General features: G+C 39.8%; 1 protein-coding gene across 1 annotated transcript in view; it reads left to right on the top strand.

Annotated features, from left to right (window-relative positions):
- The window catches only part of PCSK5 (proprotein convertase subtilisin/kexin type 5), a 253,671-nt gene extending 243,500 nt beyond the window's left edge, over positions 1-10,171 (top strand). The window contains exons 31-37 of the mRNA XM_087741708.1: positions 650-886; positions 1,383-1,613; positions 3,238-3,415; positions 3,696-3,913; positions 6,284-6,399; positions 7,982-8,168; positions 8,779-10,171. Of these exons, the coding sequence (XP_087597834.1) occupies positions 650-886; positions 1,383-1,613; positions 3,238-3,415; positions 3,696-3,913; positions 6,284-6,399; positions 7,982-8,168; positions 8,779-9,182 (1,571 nt within the window). The 3' untranslated portion in view covers positions 9,183-10,171. The remainder of the gene's footprint in view (positions 1-649; positions 887-1,382; positions 1,614-3,237; positions 3,416-3,695; positions 3,914-6,283; positions 6,400-7,981; positions 8,169-8,778) is intronic.
- Positions 10,172-15,425: the final 5,254 nt, after the last annotated feature.

A 15,425-nucleotide genomic window follows, 5' to 3' on the forward strand; every position in this document is an offset into this window, starting at 1 on the left:
ACTTTACATTTCTTTACCATTTTTGCAAATGACTACTCATGGCAGAAAATGCAATCGCTGTAATGAAACATATTAGGAAAGCCTTGGATATCCCAGTGAGTCTGAATGCCCTCACAAAAATTTCCAGGACAGTTAATATTGAGCAAGCCATTCTGGAAACATAAACATGGATGAAATGGAAAAAAAAATCGTAAACAAAGCTATTAACACAAGTATTCATAATGAAATTAGCAGCTGAATACCAGTTCTATGCAAAGACAAGCATTCAGGTCCCTATATTCCAGACAGACTCATATTTTAATAACAAACCAAACAAAAGTTCAGATGTGGACATCCCTGATTTCAGAGGAAGTTCACAATGCAGATATAATATCTCAGCAGAAGTCCACCTATATTCAGTGGCAGCAAAGCTGAACAGGTGACTTGGCCTCTCAGTCTCTTGTAACACAGAAGATGCTGTGTGAGGGTTGGGCAATTTGGAGGGGAAAGAGTCGGAAAAGAAAGCACTACCTTCCCAAGCTGTCCTCTTACCTCCTGTTACAACAGGCACTGCAGGATTTATGGTTTCCTAGGATTTCTTCACTTCCTTACTTACAGAGGTCAGAATTTCCTGCCCATTTGCTTACCCGTTGTTTGCTGTTCTCTGTAGAGTGCATGGACGAGTTCTTCCTGCACGAGGGGAAGTGTGTGCAGGACTGCCCTTCTCACTTCTATGCTGAAGACAAGCACTGCTTTCCCTGCCATGCAGACTGCAAGGATTGTGACGGGCCAGACTCAGATGACTGCACGGAGTGCACCATCAGCTTCTTTGTCCTCTACAATGGCATGTGTTTTGAAAAGTGTCCTGAAGGGACTTACTATGAAGAAGCCACTGAAGACTGCCAAGGTTGGCAGCTGTTGCTTTCCCTGGGATCGTATTGAGATACAAGTGGGTCTGGTTGAAGACTATCCCAAAAGGGCCTGCCTGTGCCGGCTACTGTCGCTCTCAGTGTCCTGGAAACAGAGGAGATAGCTAATACAGAAAAATAACAAGGCATAGCTTAGAACAGCAAAAATTGGAGAGAGCTGAGAGGGAGGCAGCAAAGCTAGGTGTGTTTAGTATTATGGGCAACCACTCTGGTAAAGTGCTGAGTATTGCTGGAGACAGTATGTTGAAAACCACTGCTCAGTAAAAGCAGTGCCAGTGCAAAAGGAAACCTAAGGAACCCACCGCATAAGATTGAAAATAGTAAAATGTTTGACTATGCGGAAGCAGAGCCATCGCTCTGTTTCCCTCAGCCTCTCATCCTGAGATGATGACTGCTCCTTGCAAAATTAAAGCTGAAATAATAATCTGAAATGCAACCAGAAATGATGGCATTCCTACTGTTTGTCCATTTCAGCATGCAACAGGACATGCCAGACTTGTTCTTCTTCCACTGCCTGCCTTGCTTGCAGAAATGGCCTGATGCTGAACCATGATGGGCACTGTGTGGCACCTGGTTACTGCTCTCGCACTGAGTACTACGTTGAGAAAACTCAGACCTGCAAGCTTTGTCATAAGAAATGTTTCCACTGCTCAGGACCCACTGAACACCATTGTCTTAGCTGTGCAAATAACCGCTATCTTCTCAGTAAGTGTCTTGCTCCTGCCTCTAGATTTTATTCTACGCTGAAAGCATGAACTAGGCAAGTTTCTGTCACATTTCTGAAACATCTAGAGCTGCTTCAGCCAATCTAAATATTGCAAAGTTAACCTGACAAGTACATAACTTGTGCAGAGATAATCACTTCTGAAGGGCTACCTGGGAACTCTTTGTGAGACTGGGCCTGCCACTCACTGGGGCCAAAGCAGGACTTCTAAGTAGCAACAAACTCTAGGACTAAACAAAACTTGTATGTTTCATTTACTTGGTATGTACTGTTCCCATTATTTCCTACAAAGGGCTTAAAAAGACAAGAGGGATAACCTTAACTTTTTTTTTTTTTTTTTAAATGTACACATAAAGATCTCACATTTTCATGTTGGCTTGTTTAATTCCTGCAGAGATCTGATGAGCAAAGAATACTTAGGCAGAGCAGTTAAAAAGTTGTTCATGGATCATTAGGTCAGTATCTAGCGGATGGCTGCGGTGCAAAACTACTTTTCTGACTTTGGAGCAAAAGACTGTGTTGTCTCAGAAACAAATTGGTAAAAAGTATAAAATCCCAGAACTTAAACTTTAGCTCTTTGCATATTCTTTAAAAAGCAAACAAAAATTTTAGAAAATAATTGGGAGACAAAAAAATTAAAATGATCTTTCATGCAGGAAAAATCTAAAGAAAGTTTGAATTAAAACTGAACCTGAGCTTTTTTAGTCTAATTCTGATGCAGATTTTTCATTTTTAAATTTCTGAGGTCTTGCATCAGACCTGTCTTTTTTATCAACACACTCACCTCCTTTGCACCATTACAGCTTGTAAAGTTGATTGAAGTATGCAAATAAACATCCTGGAGTGGAGAAAGAATTGTAAGAAAAATAGAAATAAGGGGAAGTATCTTCCTTTGCCCAGTTGCAACCCGAACGGCAGAACTATAAAGACAAGCTAGATAATGAGTACAAGCTACTAATGAGTAATCACTGCTCTCTTTAGCTTGATGCACTTGCAGTTAGTTGCATCAGTCCTAATTTCTCATTCAAGATTCCTATTCTAATGCCCCTCTTAAATCTCAGTGGAAAAGTGGGATGTACCTGGCATATTTGGCAGCATTACAGGCATTTATTCCCATAATATAAAGCAGTAGCCACACACAGGGGTAAAGACCAATGAACAAATGTCATTAAATCTCAGATTTAACATCAGATTTGTAATATACACAGAATGCAATGAGGTTGATGCTTAGAGTGAAACCTAAGAAAAATGGTAATGCAGATAGAAAGTTTCCTAATTATTATTTCTTCTTTTGTATATTCTGAAAGAAATCACAGCTGCTGTTCATTATTATGTATTATGCATTTATATTTCACAAAGATAAAAAATTATCTGTTCTGAAGAGCCTGCTAATGTACATAAATTGCAGAAATGAGGACTAATGAACTGACAAGACTTAGAAGAAACAAAAAATAATTACTATATCCCAACATTCTCTTTTCTTGTTCTGGTACACGCTCTAACAGCACCCCCTGTTAGAGAGTTTGCTCTAGCACAGCTGTAGAAGATGTTTTATGGCAGCAAATACCGAATATGATGTGTTATTCTGCCTTGTTGTCTGTGCAGATACAACTTGTGTTGAAACATGCCCAGAGGGGTATTATGTTGACAGCAATGAGCGACAATGTTCCCCATGCCACAGCACCTGCCTCGCTTGCACTGGAAAACACAGCTCACAGTGCCTTTCCTGCAAACCAGGCTGGTACAGACAAGGAAAAGGATGTGTAAACCAGTGTCCAGCAGGGTAAGGTCCAAGATATTTAACTAAGAGCTACATCACAGGGAGAGTTTTGAGAAATTGGATCACTCTGCCCTATTCTACTTCAGAGTGAAAAAGAACTGAATTCTATTTTCAGGTGAAAAATTCTTATGTTGTCCCAGTACAGAGGTGGTGGAAAACCTCCCCTCACAGTAGCAAACTGCAAAGTTGGTGCCCAGATTGGGACCAGCTTGATGTGGTGTGTTTTGGTTTTCTTGTCACTGCTGGGCTTTATACAAAGCCATGACGATTTGATCTGTTTTAGATATTTTGCACAAAACTCCACTGGATCATGTGAGAGATGCCACAAGGGCTGTAAGGAGTGTATGGGGCCTCAACCCACAGACTGCCTTTTCTGTGATACATATTTCTACCTGTTGCGCTCCAAGAACAAATGTGTCAGCTCTTGTCCCGAGTATTACTACGAAAGCAAGGACAACAATGTCTGTGAAAGATGCCACCCTTCCTGCCGAACTTGTGAAGGTAAAAGCATATGCTCCACTTTGACCAAAAAAAAGGGTTATCAAAACACCCGTCAAGGAGTATCAAAACACCTGCCATCTCTCTCTTTTTTTTTTTTTCACTCTCTGCTCCAAGATTTGGAAACACTTCACAAAGAGACGTACCATGCAGAGCGCTACCAACCTGTCCATGACCCGAGTAGCTGCAGTGGGTGACGCAGAACTCCCCCAGGGCTGCTGGGCTCTCCCTGGCCCTGGGTAACTTGCTGCACTGGCAGCTCTACGCTGCCACATTACTTTTAGAGTATTGATTGATCGAGATCAAAGCAAGGATATGAATTCCTGCCAAGCTCCCCATAGGGCTGCCTCCAGCCACAGAGCGCAAGCGTAAAGCCAGGCACTCATGGGGAGGGCTGGGAGTGAGCCCCGCTGCCAGGTCAATGAGGGGAAACAAACTGACAATGGTAATGAAGCTTCCGTCAGCAAGGCCTCTCACAGACTCACAGAGATGCTCATCAACTTAAAAAAAAAGGGCTCTCTTCGTTACAGAGCTGGACCTTGTTTCTCACACAAACACTGAACAATGACTGAATAATATCACACTCTTCATAGAATCATAGAATCGTTAAGGTTGGAAAAGACCCTTAAGATCATCAAGCCCAACCGTTAACCTAGCACTGCCAAGTCCACCACTAAACCATGTCCTCAAGCACCACATCTATCCGTTCTTTAAATACCTCCAGGGATGGAGACTCAACCACTTCCCTGGGCAGCCTGTTCCAATGCCTGACTACCCTTTCGGTGAAGAAGTTAAGCTCCTTGAGCTGTCCTCCTATGTGTTACCCTGTGAAAGCCAAGGAACCTAAACCCAACCACACATCTTTACAGTCTGCAAAGGGAAGAGTAGAAAATCAACAGCTAACAACACTGAGGATAACAACAATGCCATAAAGCATATCTTTAGGGTGAAAAGCAAAAAAAAAAAAAAAAAAAAAAAGGAGTGATGAGGAGTGATGTCTGCTGCTTTTAATATAGTTAAGTATTTTTCAAAATCAACTTGGAGAGACCATCCATTTTGTTCTGTGACACATCTATATATTCAGTTTCTTCTTTTTCCTAATTCATCCAATTCTGAAGCAAGCAGCATTAATCCCCTTGGACCAATTTGGTGTCCTATTATTTCTGAACAGCATCAGATGATAGCTAACAGGTGCCACTCTGCAGCTTAGACCACACCATATTGTAACATACAAAATTTGTTTCGGATAGAGGATACACTGGATAGCACAGATGGCTAATTGCAACATAACAGTATTTAAAATTGTGGAAATAACTCTTAGAGGGAAGCCACCTTCAAGAACTATTAAAATGTAATTGTGTAATAACTTTATAAGAAAGTAACAGAAATATTTTGGCTTGGATTTGAGACAAAAAGATAGCCATTTTAATTTACAGACTACTTCCATTGATTTCTGCTTTACAGGGGGTAAATCCTACAGGACAGACTTTCTACCATTATTACAGAGACACTAAGATGCAACACAAGCCAATCCTTCTAAACAGCAAACCTGTAGGTGTTCTGAAATGTATTTGCGTTGCTAATGTACAAGCAAAGAAGTATTGTGCTCTCTCTTGTTTCTCAAGAGCAGGAAGGCAAAGCCTGCGCTGCTCAGAAAAATCACATAGTAAATTCACTGGGTGATGGAAGGTTGCTAACTTCACCTGTTTAACTGCTTCTAAGGTGAATTACTTGAATTTCCATTTTCTTCCTTTCAGACAGTGGCAGAAAATGCCTAGTTGCAGGGAAACTGACAGGTGCATCTTAACATGTGGGACAAACCCATCACTTCAATGTTTCACAGAAGTACTGTGTGTAGCATCTGTCTTCAAAAAGAGTCTCCAACACACAAAGTGCATACAATGCTCTGTTTGTGCTTAGTGAGGAATTTTCTTCCTATGCAACTAAAGAATTTAATTTGCTATTCAAACATAAACATTTATTGCGGTTTGAAAAGGGTTAGGTAGCAGGCCTGACAAGTATTGATTTTGTGAAGGAGAGCGTTCGGCCAAGGTTTCCCACAATTTTACTTCAGCGCGCTGACCTAATTGATTTTCCTGAATGTGTTGGAACTTCCCTGCACAACTGATTCCCAAATCAGCTTTCATGAATATCAACACACCTAAGAAATACACTTTGTGGGCACATCATTAAACCTTAAGACTAGGCCCAAGCTCTTTCTAATAAGAACGTCCTCATGCTGGACTCCTCACTGCTGGTTCTTGCTGTTGACAAATACCGCTTTCTTTGGTGACAGTGGTCAGTATAATTTTTAAAGGAAGTCAGATGCCAATTTTTCCTGTTGTAATATTGTTGGTTTATTTGCCTTTCTAGGAAAGGGAGCATTCAGCTGCACATCTTGTGTATGGAGCTACAGTTTATTAAATGGAATGTGCAACTCAGACTGTTTTGTAGGTGAATACAAAGTCCAGGAGACACCAGGACAAGAGGTACCTATCTGTAGGCATTTCCTCCTCTGATTTATACGGTAAACTTCAACTTCTGAACACAATATAAACAACACAGAATGCTCTTCTCTGAGTCTTCAAGGCTGCTTATCTTTAAATATGCTTACTTTTTTCTTCTTTTGGCAGAGGAAGCATTGTTTCTCTTTCTGGGGTTGTCTACTATAGAGTAATCCTCTACCAGTAAATATAAAGGCACAACTTAGTCAACGATGATACCAAAGCCATGTGAACAAAATCAGCTATATTAGTAATAGAGCATTTTTTTCTTCCAGTATAACTCAGATTTCCCCACGGATTTCTGCTGCTTTGTCTGTAAGAAATCACACTGCATTCCTGATTGACAGCTTTGCTGCCAGAAACCTCTAGTGAAGAGACAGGCTGAAGTTAACAGAGCTGTATATTTAGTAGAGTAGGACCACAATTAGGTCTGGGTCTGTGCCACAAGTCTGGGCACTCCAGCTTCCAGATTTCCACACCAACTGCGTTCCAAAGATGTTTATTCAAGAATATAGCTGCAAGGCAAGCCAGCTGGCCTGAGATGCTGCACACCCTCGAGTCTCTGGCCTGGAATATCCCCTTGGCAATGCTGCTCCATAGCTGCGAGCCTGAGGAAACAGCCTAAGAGCTGGGGACCACAGAGGTCCACAGTTCTTTGCAAGAGCTTTGACTGAGAAACTGGACCTCCCGCTATGACCCTCCCATCTTGCCGAGGTTCTTTGATTCAGGACAATCAGCCTCTCAGGTCTGACAGCAAGTCTGATGAACGGTTACTGGAGTTTCCAAATCCTCACAGCATGTATGGGGTCCTGGTACCATGGCAGAAAACCAGCAATTTTTTCCCAATAGGCCAGGAACTGCAGACACTGGAAGCCTTGAATTACCTGAGCTCAGAGCATTCTGCAAGGTAGATGTGACAACGATGATCTCTGGTATTCTTTGTACACAGAGGCTCCCAGGAGCCTATCTGGTATTTGAGAAGCATATTTGAATCTAAGCTGTTTCTGTAAAACACAACCAACACAATCTAATAAAAACCTGGTTTGCTAGAAAACTTCCAGCCAGCTTTATTCCTTATTTCTGCTCCTTCCCAAGTTAGAAAGGAAATTCATTCTCTCAGCTGCCTTTCTTTATTCCAGAATATTTCATGTTGCTTCTCCCATGTCAGTTACATTTAACAATACTCTTGAGTACACTTCTTGAGGGCCACTTTACCATCATTACTGCCAAAGAACCATAGATCTGCTAGCATGAGACTAGCAAAACAAAAACACACTTTTTGGCCAAAGACCTTACAGTCTGAATGAATTTTGGCTTGCTGCCTAGCTAGGTGAGATCTCTAACTAAGCTCCTACAACACTTTCCCCCCTCTCCCTACAAGCAGATCACTGAGAACCCAGGAAACATGAACAAAATTTTACTTTTCCTAGTCCCTACTGTATTTTGCCATTGATACCCATGGTGCCCAGAGACAACCACCCAGACAGTGAATGACAAGTCAGAACTGCCAGGTCAGGTCCAAAGAATCCAAAATGAAAGGTGCATTGCTTGTGTTCTGTGTCTGAAGGAGGACGAGCCCAAGTGTGAGAGATGTGACAGCTCATGCACTGAGTGCAAGGGACCTGGGCCTCGCAACTGCACGATCTGTCCAGCCAGCATGCAGCTCTACCTGGAGGAAAGCCGCTGCCTGCCCTGCTGTGGTGACTCTGACCTGGCAGGCACCCTAGACTGCTGTGACTGTAGTGAAACACAAGGTAGGACCATGCTGAAAGAGCAGTAACAGTGCTGAAGGTCTTTATGACTGACTAGGCAGACATTTAAAAATCAAAAGGGGAACGGAGTGAAAATGTGCTGCTGAGCTGCAGGCACACAGTGTGTTTCTACTGCTCCATCAGCAGAATAGGAAGGGCTTTACATAAATAACAGCAGTCACGACTGATGTGGGAGACGGTGCCTTCTTTCAGGCACAGCTGTTATGTTAAATGGCCAGGCCTTTCATAAAACAGGTGACTGGGAAGTGCTTGCTTCAATGAATAGCCATCTGAATTGTTGCATTTTAAGCTCATCATGTCAAAATGCGTTTGTGTGCCTGTTAGCTTTTCTGCTTCTTTCTGATTATTTCTACACTAATAAAGAAGCATAGCTATCCCAGCAACCTTGCTTACATCCTTATACCATCACAGCTACAAGAACACAGTTGTGGTACTCGAAGAGTAAGCTTGAATGCATTTAAAAACGTAAGCAGGCCTAAACATTGTACGGGGTGTTTTAAGACAAATACTCCGCTGCCGTGTACACACTTGTGTGCCGTACACACACACAAGCTCATTTAATCTTTTATTTTTTTTTTAACTGCTGTTGTAGATGACTGTGTATTACGGACCACTCTACCACCAGAGAGAAAAAGCAAAACTACTTTCTTTGTTATTACCTGCATTTTGTTTCTCCTTGTCATTGGAGCCATTGTATTCATCTGGAGAAAATCACGAGCCAAAACCCAAGCTGTCAATAAAGGTGGGTATGAGAAGCTGACAAATCACTCCAAAACCTTTCCTTCCTACATGAGAAACTACCATGAGAGTACCAGTTACCAGGAAGATCAAGTGATTGAGTACAGAGATCGAGATAATGAAGATGATGACGAAGAAGATGACATTGTATATATGGGCCAGGACGGCACAGTCTATCGCAAATTTAGATATGGACTTTTGGAGGACAACGAGGAAGATGAGCTTGAATATGATGATGAAAGTTACTCATTTAGATAACTCTTTACTAATTTATGGATTTGCTGCTCTGTTGCTTTTCCTGTTTAATTACAGCAATTTAGTTAAGTATGTTTAGTTAATTCTTAGCATGCTGAGCTCAAGGTTTTAGCTAACAGTTATTGTGAGAGCAGAATGGTTTCCAAAACCATTTTTTCCTAAAGCTTTTAAGTAGCACTCCAGATGTAGGCTGGTTACAAGATTGTTTCTGTGCATTTGTGTGAAGAGTAAATCCTTTCCCAGTATGTATTTGTGTGCATTATAACTAATACAAACTCTGCTTCAAACCATGCACACATGCTTATTGAGAATCTCGCCAATCACTACTAGAAATGTGCAGATATAAACAAGATGGGTGTATTTACCTGATGAATGCCACTGGGATAGGATGCCAGCAGTCTGCTAGTCTGTGATTATAGTTACTCAGCAATTCATAATAGAATAGGCAAGTTTGCTGACTTTACCCAGATTTTCTTCGTTGGTATCATCTGGTGCATCTGTGTTCCTCGAAGCCAACACACTCCTCCTTACAATCTTCTAGCATACTTCCCAGTGAAACTGTGCATCTATGACATGATGTTTTAAGATTTCTGATTGTGACTCTAGTCCAGGTAAATATATTTCATTCACAGTTTGTATGAAACATAACTAAAATATTTTATATGTCAACCTCTGATTAATCTTTATTGTGGTGTTTGTCAAATAATCTTTCATTGTACACATAAACTTCTGAGTTACTGCAAAGGGAAACATGGTCTAAAAGCATGCCCACAAAAAAAGGACTCCTTTTGTCTTTTTAACTACCTTCTCAGGCTACAAGGAAATGATTTATACACACAACAAGCAGCTTTTCCATTTCTGTTGTAAATGGCTTAGGATGTTCAGACAATGGCAAAGGGAATAATTAGCACTTATTTGGTTAAGTCACTTAAATGAACACAGCAATGTGATTTTTTTATTATTATTACAGAAATATAATTTATCATACTAAAGAAAAGGATGGGGTTTATGGCCCTTTGTTGTGAAAGAATAAATTCTTTGCACAAAACTGTCTTGAAAATGCTGTTGTCGTTTCATTCACTCTCAGAGTTCCTTTAGATTTCCAGCAACAATCCTCTCTAGAACTATAAGTCAATTAGTTAAATTTAGTATCTACAAAGGAATTGTGTGAAAATACCTCATTTTCTTGGTTCAATGCTTCAGTGGAGTTTTTTGTATTAAATATTCCTAAAGACCTCAGGATAGTTCCATCTGTAAGTTTAAAGTTTTATGGAGAGGTTCTATTGCTTCCACTTTGAATTTTAACCTTTGAATCATTGCACCTTTAGTAGGAAAGGAATTAAAATCCTGTGACTTCACAAAAGCCAAAACAAGGACCTATATTTATCAAAAGTTATACGATAGCAAGGTACTTAGGAAAGATACATGTTATCTGTCACTTTAATCCAAGTTCTGCTCTGACAAAGTTCTGAAAAAACAGAAGGGAGAAAGAAGAATGAAAAATCTGTTTGAAAGCTCATACTGAAAGAAAGAGACTGTGTTATCCTGCTCTCCTAAGCTTGTTTAGATTAACAATATGCTTTATTATTGTTGTTAATGGCTTATAACAAAACTGCAAGAATTTGCTTTGACCTGAAATCTCTCCTCGCATTTCAAAGCTATGCCTGAGCAGTCTGAAACCACTGTGACAGATGTAATGACCACTTTGTTTATGGGCTCTCAGACTAACTACATCATCATTTTATGAAAACAGCTTCTTGCATTTAAAGTTAACCTGAGTAGTAAAAAAACAGCAATAAAAAATGCAAACAAGCACTCATTTTGGAAAAACTGTTCCTTAAAAGAATTTTGTCTAAATTGGTGCAACTCAGACTGGGACAAATATGCATTTCTAAGTATTCTAAGTACACATCCAAAAAAAAAAAAAAACCCAACCAACTAAACAAACAAAAAATTCTTGTCAAATGCCAATTTTTTTCAGAGGTTCTTTGTCATGGTTTGGGCACACCATTTCAACCACATTTTGAGCTATCAGCTGCATATTCTTTCACTTCTGATTCTTCCTGCTCTGCAGTCTGACACTTCCCTTCTGGCTTTCAGAGCTTGTCACAGGCAGTCAGGGATCCTGAAGGTCAAAAGCAGAAGGGGACTTCCTTGTAGTGCTAAAGCTGCACAGGCAGAGCTGAGACACCATTTGTTAGGAGAGGAGCAGTACTGGTAAATTCCCTCCACCCAAATAAGCAGTGCTTTTGGGGAGGGATTCAAATGATAAGCCTATTCTTAAGAGGTGGCAGCATAAGCATGCAGCAGCATGCATGATTTTATGCTGCACGGGTAAGGTGACAAAGTGCATGTCTTACAAAGCGGCAGATAATTGCCTTCAAGGTGAACCAGTCTTCTTAGCAGAGCAGTAAATAATTGATGAATGAAGTTAGAAGGGTATGATATGAGGAAGAGAATTGCATTCAAGGTTGTTGTTTTTTTAAAAATGGAAGTTTCAAAATAGTAGTCAAAGAGACCCAAGCTTAGTGACCCACAGAGCCGTATCACTTTTACAGTGTTCACAATTAAAACTCCCTGCTAAGAGTCCACAGGGAAACCAAGAAAAATAAAGTTTAACAGTTAATTGGCACAAGAGGAAATCATTCATGAGTCACTCACACTTCTAAAGAAACTTCATGGAAAACGGAGTACAACCAAGGAAGCCAGTAATAAATGTACAGAGGACACAGCACACAAAGGAAATACTGATTTTTCTGGATTATTTTATGGACTTCTAGTGTCTAAGGCCTTTACAGTCTGTCCTGAAAAAAAGCTAGAGAAATTCAAATCCACAGTTGTTCAATTCCACAAATCCTTAGTTGCCACAAAGCCAATTCTACTCCTTTCTCCTGTCCGCTCCTCCACACACCATAGTGAGAAAGATGTCCCAAAGGAAACAAATATCTTTCAAAAACAAAGCTGCTATGGGAACTCTTCCATTCAACTGTTCCCTAATTAATTTCCTTTTCATCAGCCTCAAATTCTTGTTATCTTTGGCAAATTTCTCTCACCCTCTTGCTTCTCAAGCTTTTTTCCATCTCAAGGCCCTTCCTTCCCACTGCACCTCTTTCTTTGCTACTCGCAGTCATCCATGGAGTTTCCAAAGTCCTTCAGTCTTCACCCATTACTTGTATTTTCTCTGTCCTTCTCTAGGGAACTCTCTCTCATTACCCTTTCAGTAGGAAAGGTCTTTCAAAAAGATCTCAAAAGTCATATCTCCTACATAGTTCTACCACCCACTTACCTCTCATGTAGTCCAGCAGTTATATTTCAAAGGAAAGTGTAGGTTACCAGTGTCCTTCACCCTCTCTTTCCACAGAGTGTATGTAAATAGGGAAAAGTTTCCTCTTCCATGACTCTACCCTCAAGTTTTGCTAGAAAGGAGGTGGAGGAAAGTAGACTGTAGGAGTTACATTTCAAGTGTCTTGAGGCCCAAGACTCCTTCCTCTACAGGCTATTCCCTGATCAGACTACATTTTCACAGTCTACCACATATTTGCCTCTGGGTCTTGTAGAACAATTGCAGGACCTCTGGCTCAGGACTCAGACTGAAATTTCAGACCAAAGACAGGAATGAAAATACAATAAACTTAATTGCGTAAGTTACCACAGAAGCCTTTCAAATGGATATTTTGAGGCATTTGGTTTTCTCATGAAAAATAACATGTGTTTCAAGACAAATATATATTTTTGCATTAAAAAAATGTTTTCTTAGCAAATTTCCCACTTGAAAAGTTACTAATAGAAAAATTCTGATTATCTGTAGTAAGTCACTATTTTACCTAGGTGACCTATGCTCATTCGAGTCCCTGTTGGGGTGGGGGCAGGAGAGGGGCAGAAGAATATCTTTCAGAGTAGACCAGAACTAATTATCGGTTTTTCATCTCCCCTCAACCTCTTATGTGTTCATGTGCTTTCAAGCCTGAACTTCAAGGAGCAACCAGACATGCATCCTGATGAGGAACGGACAGATATTCTGACTCAGGCCTCAAAAGCAGTTTTGAACAGAAAGACTTCAAGAAGTTTTTCCACTATTTTTCCCGAATTAGTACATATATATGACAATAATAAGCTATCATATCAAACAACAGATGACTAAAGATTCTGACTGTACACAGACATACTCACAATGAACTAGATACATTTATAGATGTTCAGATGCAAAATTAATAGGAGACATATGCACATGTAACTTCCGTTCTCCTTTCAAGGTAGGTACTGTATGTTCCTACTTCATTGGTTGTTTCCTACTGCTCAGAAATATCTAGGAAGTTGCTCAACACATGTTGGCTGATTTTAACATCTCTCTTGTGACTTTGTTAACATACAAAAGACAATCTTTCTCTTGGAAAAGACATGTTACAAAGTAGGCAGTAATTATGACTTTCCCCCCCACCCACCATCCCTTTTCAGATTTAGCTTTATGCTGGAGGGACATCTCCTCTCAGATGAGGACAAACGAACAAAACAGATGCACTAATTATCTCTTTGCATAACTTTGCAGGTTTATATTACACATGTAATTGAATAGTAAAAAGGCAAATAAGTATTCTTTTATTCTTTCTCCTTTATATTGTCTATTTAACATCCAGATAAGCACATTTTCTTTTTCAGGAAGAGTTCAGGTGCTACACTTCCCTAATAACCATTATGCTAAATAGTTCTTGCTCCATTTTTTTCCTGTGTTCCTCCATCCTTGCTGACTGCATGTCACATCTAAAATCCTCATCCAATTATTTTTCTGTATCCTTCCCTCCTCCTTCTTGTCACCTAGGACCATCTTCATTTCCCAGTTCTTTTTTTTTCTGATGCAAAAACTTAATTTTGTCACTTAAGTATCTCATCATTAGTTAAAAAAAAAAGTCAAATATAAATCTTACTGTATTCATTGAACTGAATTCTACCTTCTTTCACGGACACATCTTAGCACTATGGAAAAGCAAGCTAATCATAACCTCAGAACAAACTTGAAAAAGATACTAAGCACTTCGCTACTCTGATCCACAAAAAAGAAAGCAAAATTAAATTCTCAGTCATTACAGAAGATGACCATTATATAAAGTAGTACCTTAAGTTATGTAATTAATTATATATGAACTGTCATCATCAGCAGTATTTGTAAAGTTCTAGTCTCCTTAAAAACCTAAATAGTCCACAAATCTATCCAAACACTCCCCTGGAGCAACAGATAATGCAAGTTCTCTAAACATCACACTAGCAAGTAGGGCCTTCCGTTTATAATTTCTCTTATGTCTTTCTTCTCCTTTCAGAAAAACACAAGAAAATCAGGGGTAAAAAATATAGCCCTATACAGACCATACTCATTACAAAATAAATTTGAAGGCAATTTGGTATTTTTTTAATATCATTTCAGTTCCAGAATGAAAACTAGTAGAACATCTGAATCCTTGTAAATTATAGTGCTTGAGTGTTAAACAGAAAACTGAAGAACACGGGTGCTTGAGGATTTAACTTTTAAATTCATACCTCCAGTGTGGACACTGTGCTGTTAGAACAACAGCATGATCTGTGACAAATACCAAAGTACACTGAGGAGTCCACTGCATCTAACACAAAAAGCAATCCTTATGCAATACCCATGACATATATTTCATTCATTCCTGATGCAACTTTAGGGATGCCACACAGAAGTTACATAAAGGTCTATGTATAAACAGCATGAAAGTATAAGAGAAACTTTTCCCCAAGAGGCCTGAGCCAGATTAATGTGTTTCAAGATACAGGTTTGATTCATTTTCAGCTGTAGCAGATGGACCTTTGCCCTCACCTTGATGAATGTTTAAACAGTTGAACCAGAACAGAAGAACAGGATGCAACTCTTTCCACCTGACTTCTAAAAGAACCAAGAAATTTTAAATTTTGAAAGAAAGGGTATAAACAAATCTATTTTCTGGTTACAGAATTCTGAGGATGTAGCTCCCCTAAGTCCTACATAAAGCACAAAAATCCCCAGAATGGGACTGGTTTTCAGACTTTAATTTTAGCTAGTTTAAACAACCTCTCAATGCTTTTTTCTGTCAGTCTAACTTTTTAGGTGATCACCCTTACAAATATTTGCATAGGGCTGAGACACCTAACTGTGCTAGGCATGGCAAAGGAAAGCACCCTACAAACCAAGTAATTCTCAGAAGCCTCCTTAGACACAAAACTTACTGAACAGCAATACTGGCAATAACCCTTACT

Source organism: Nipponia nippon, unplaced genomic scaffold (assembly GCF_047370975.1).
Source record: "Nipponia nippon isolate SJK-2023a ecotype South Korea unplaced genomic scaffold, ASM4737097v1 scaffold_8, whole genome shotgun sequence".
Lineage (NCBI taxonomy): Eukaryota > Metazoa > Chordata > Aves > Pelecaniformes > Threskiornithidae > Nipponia > Nipponia nippon.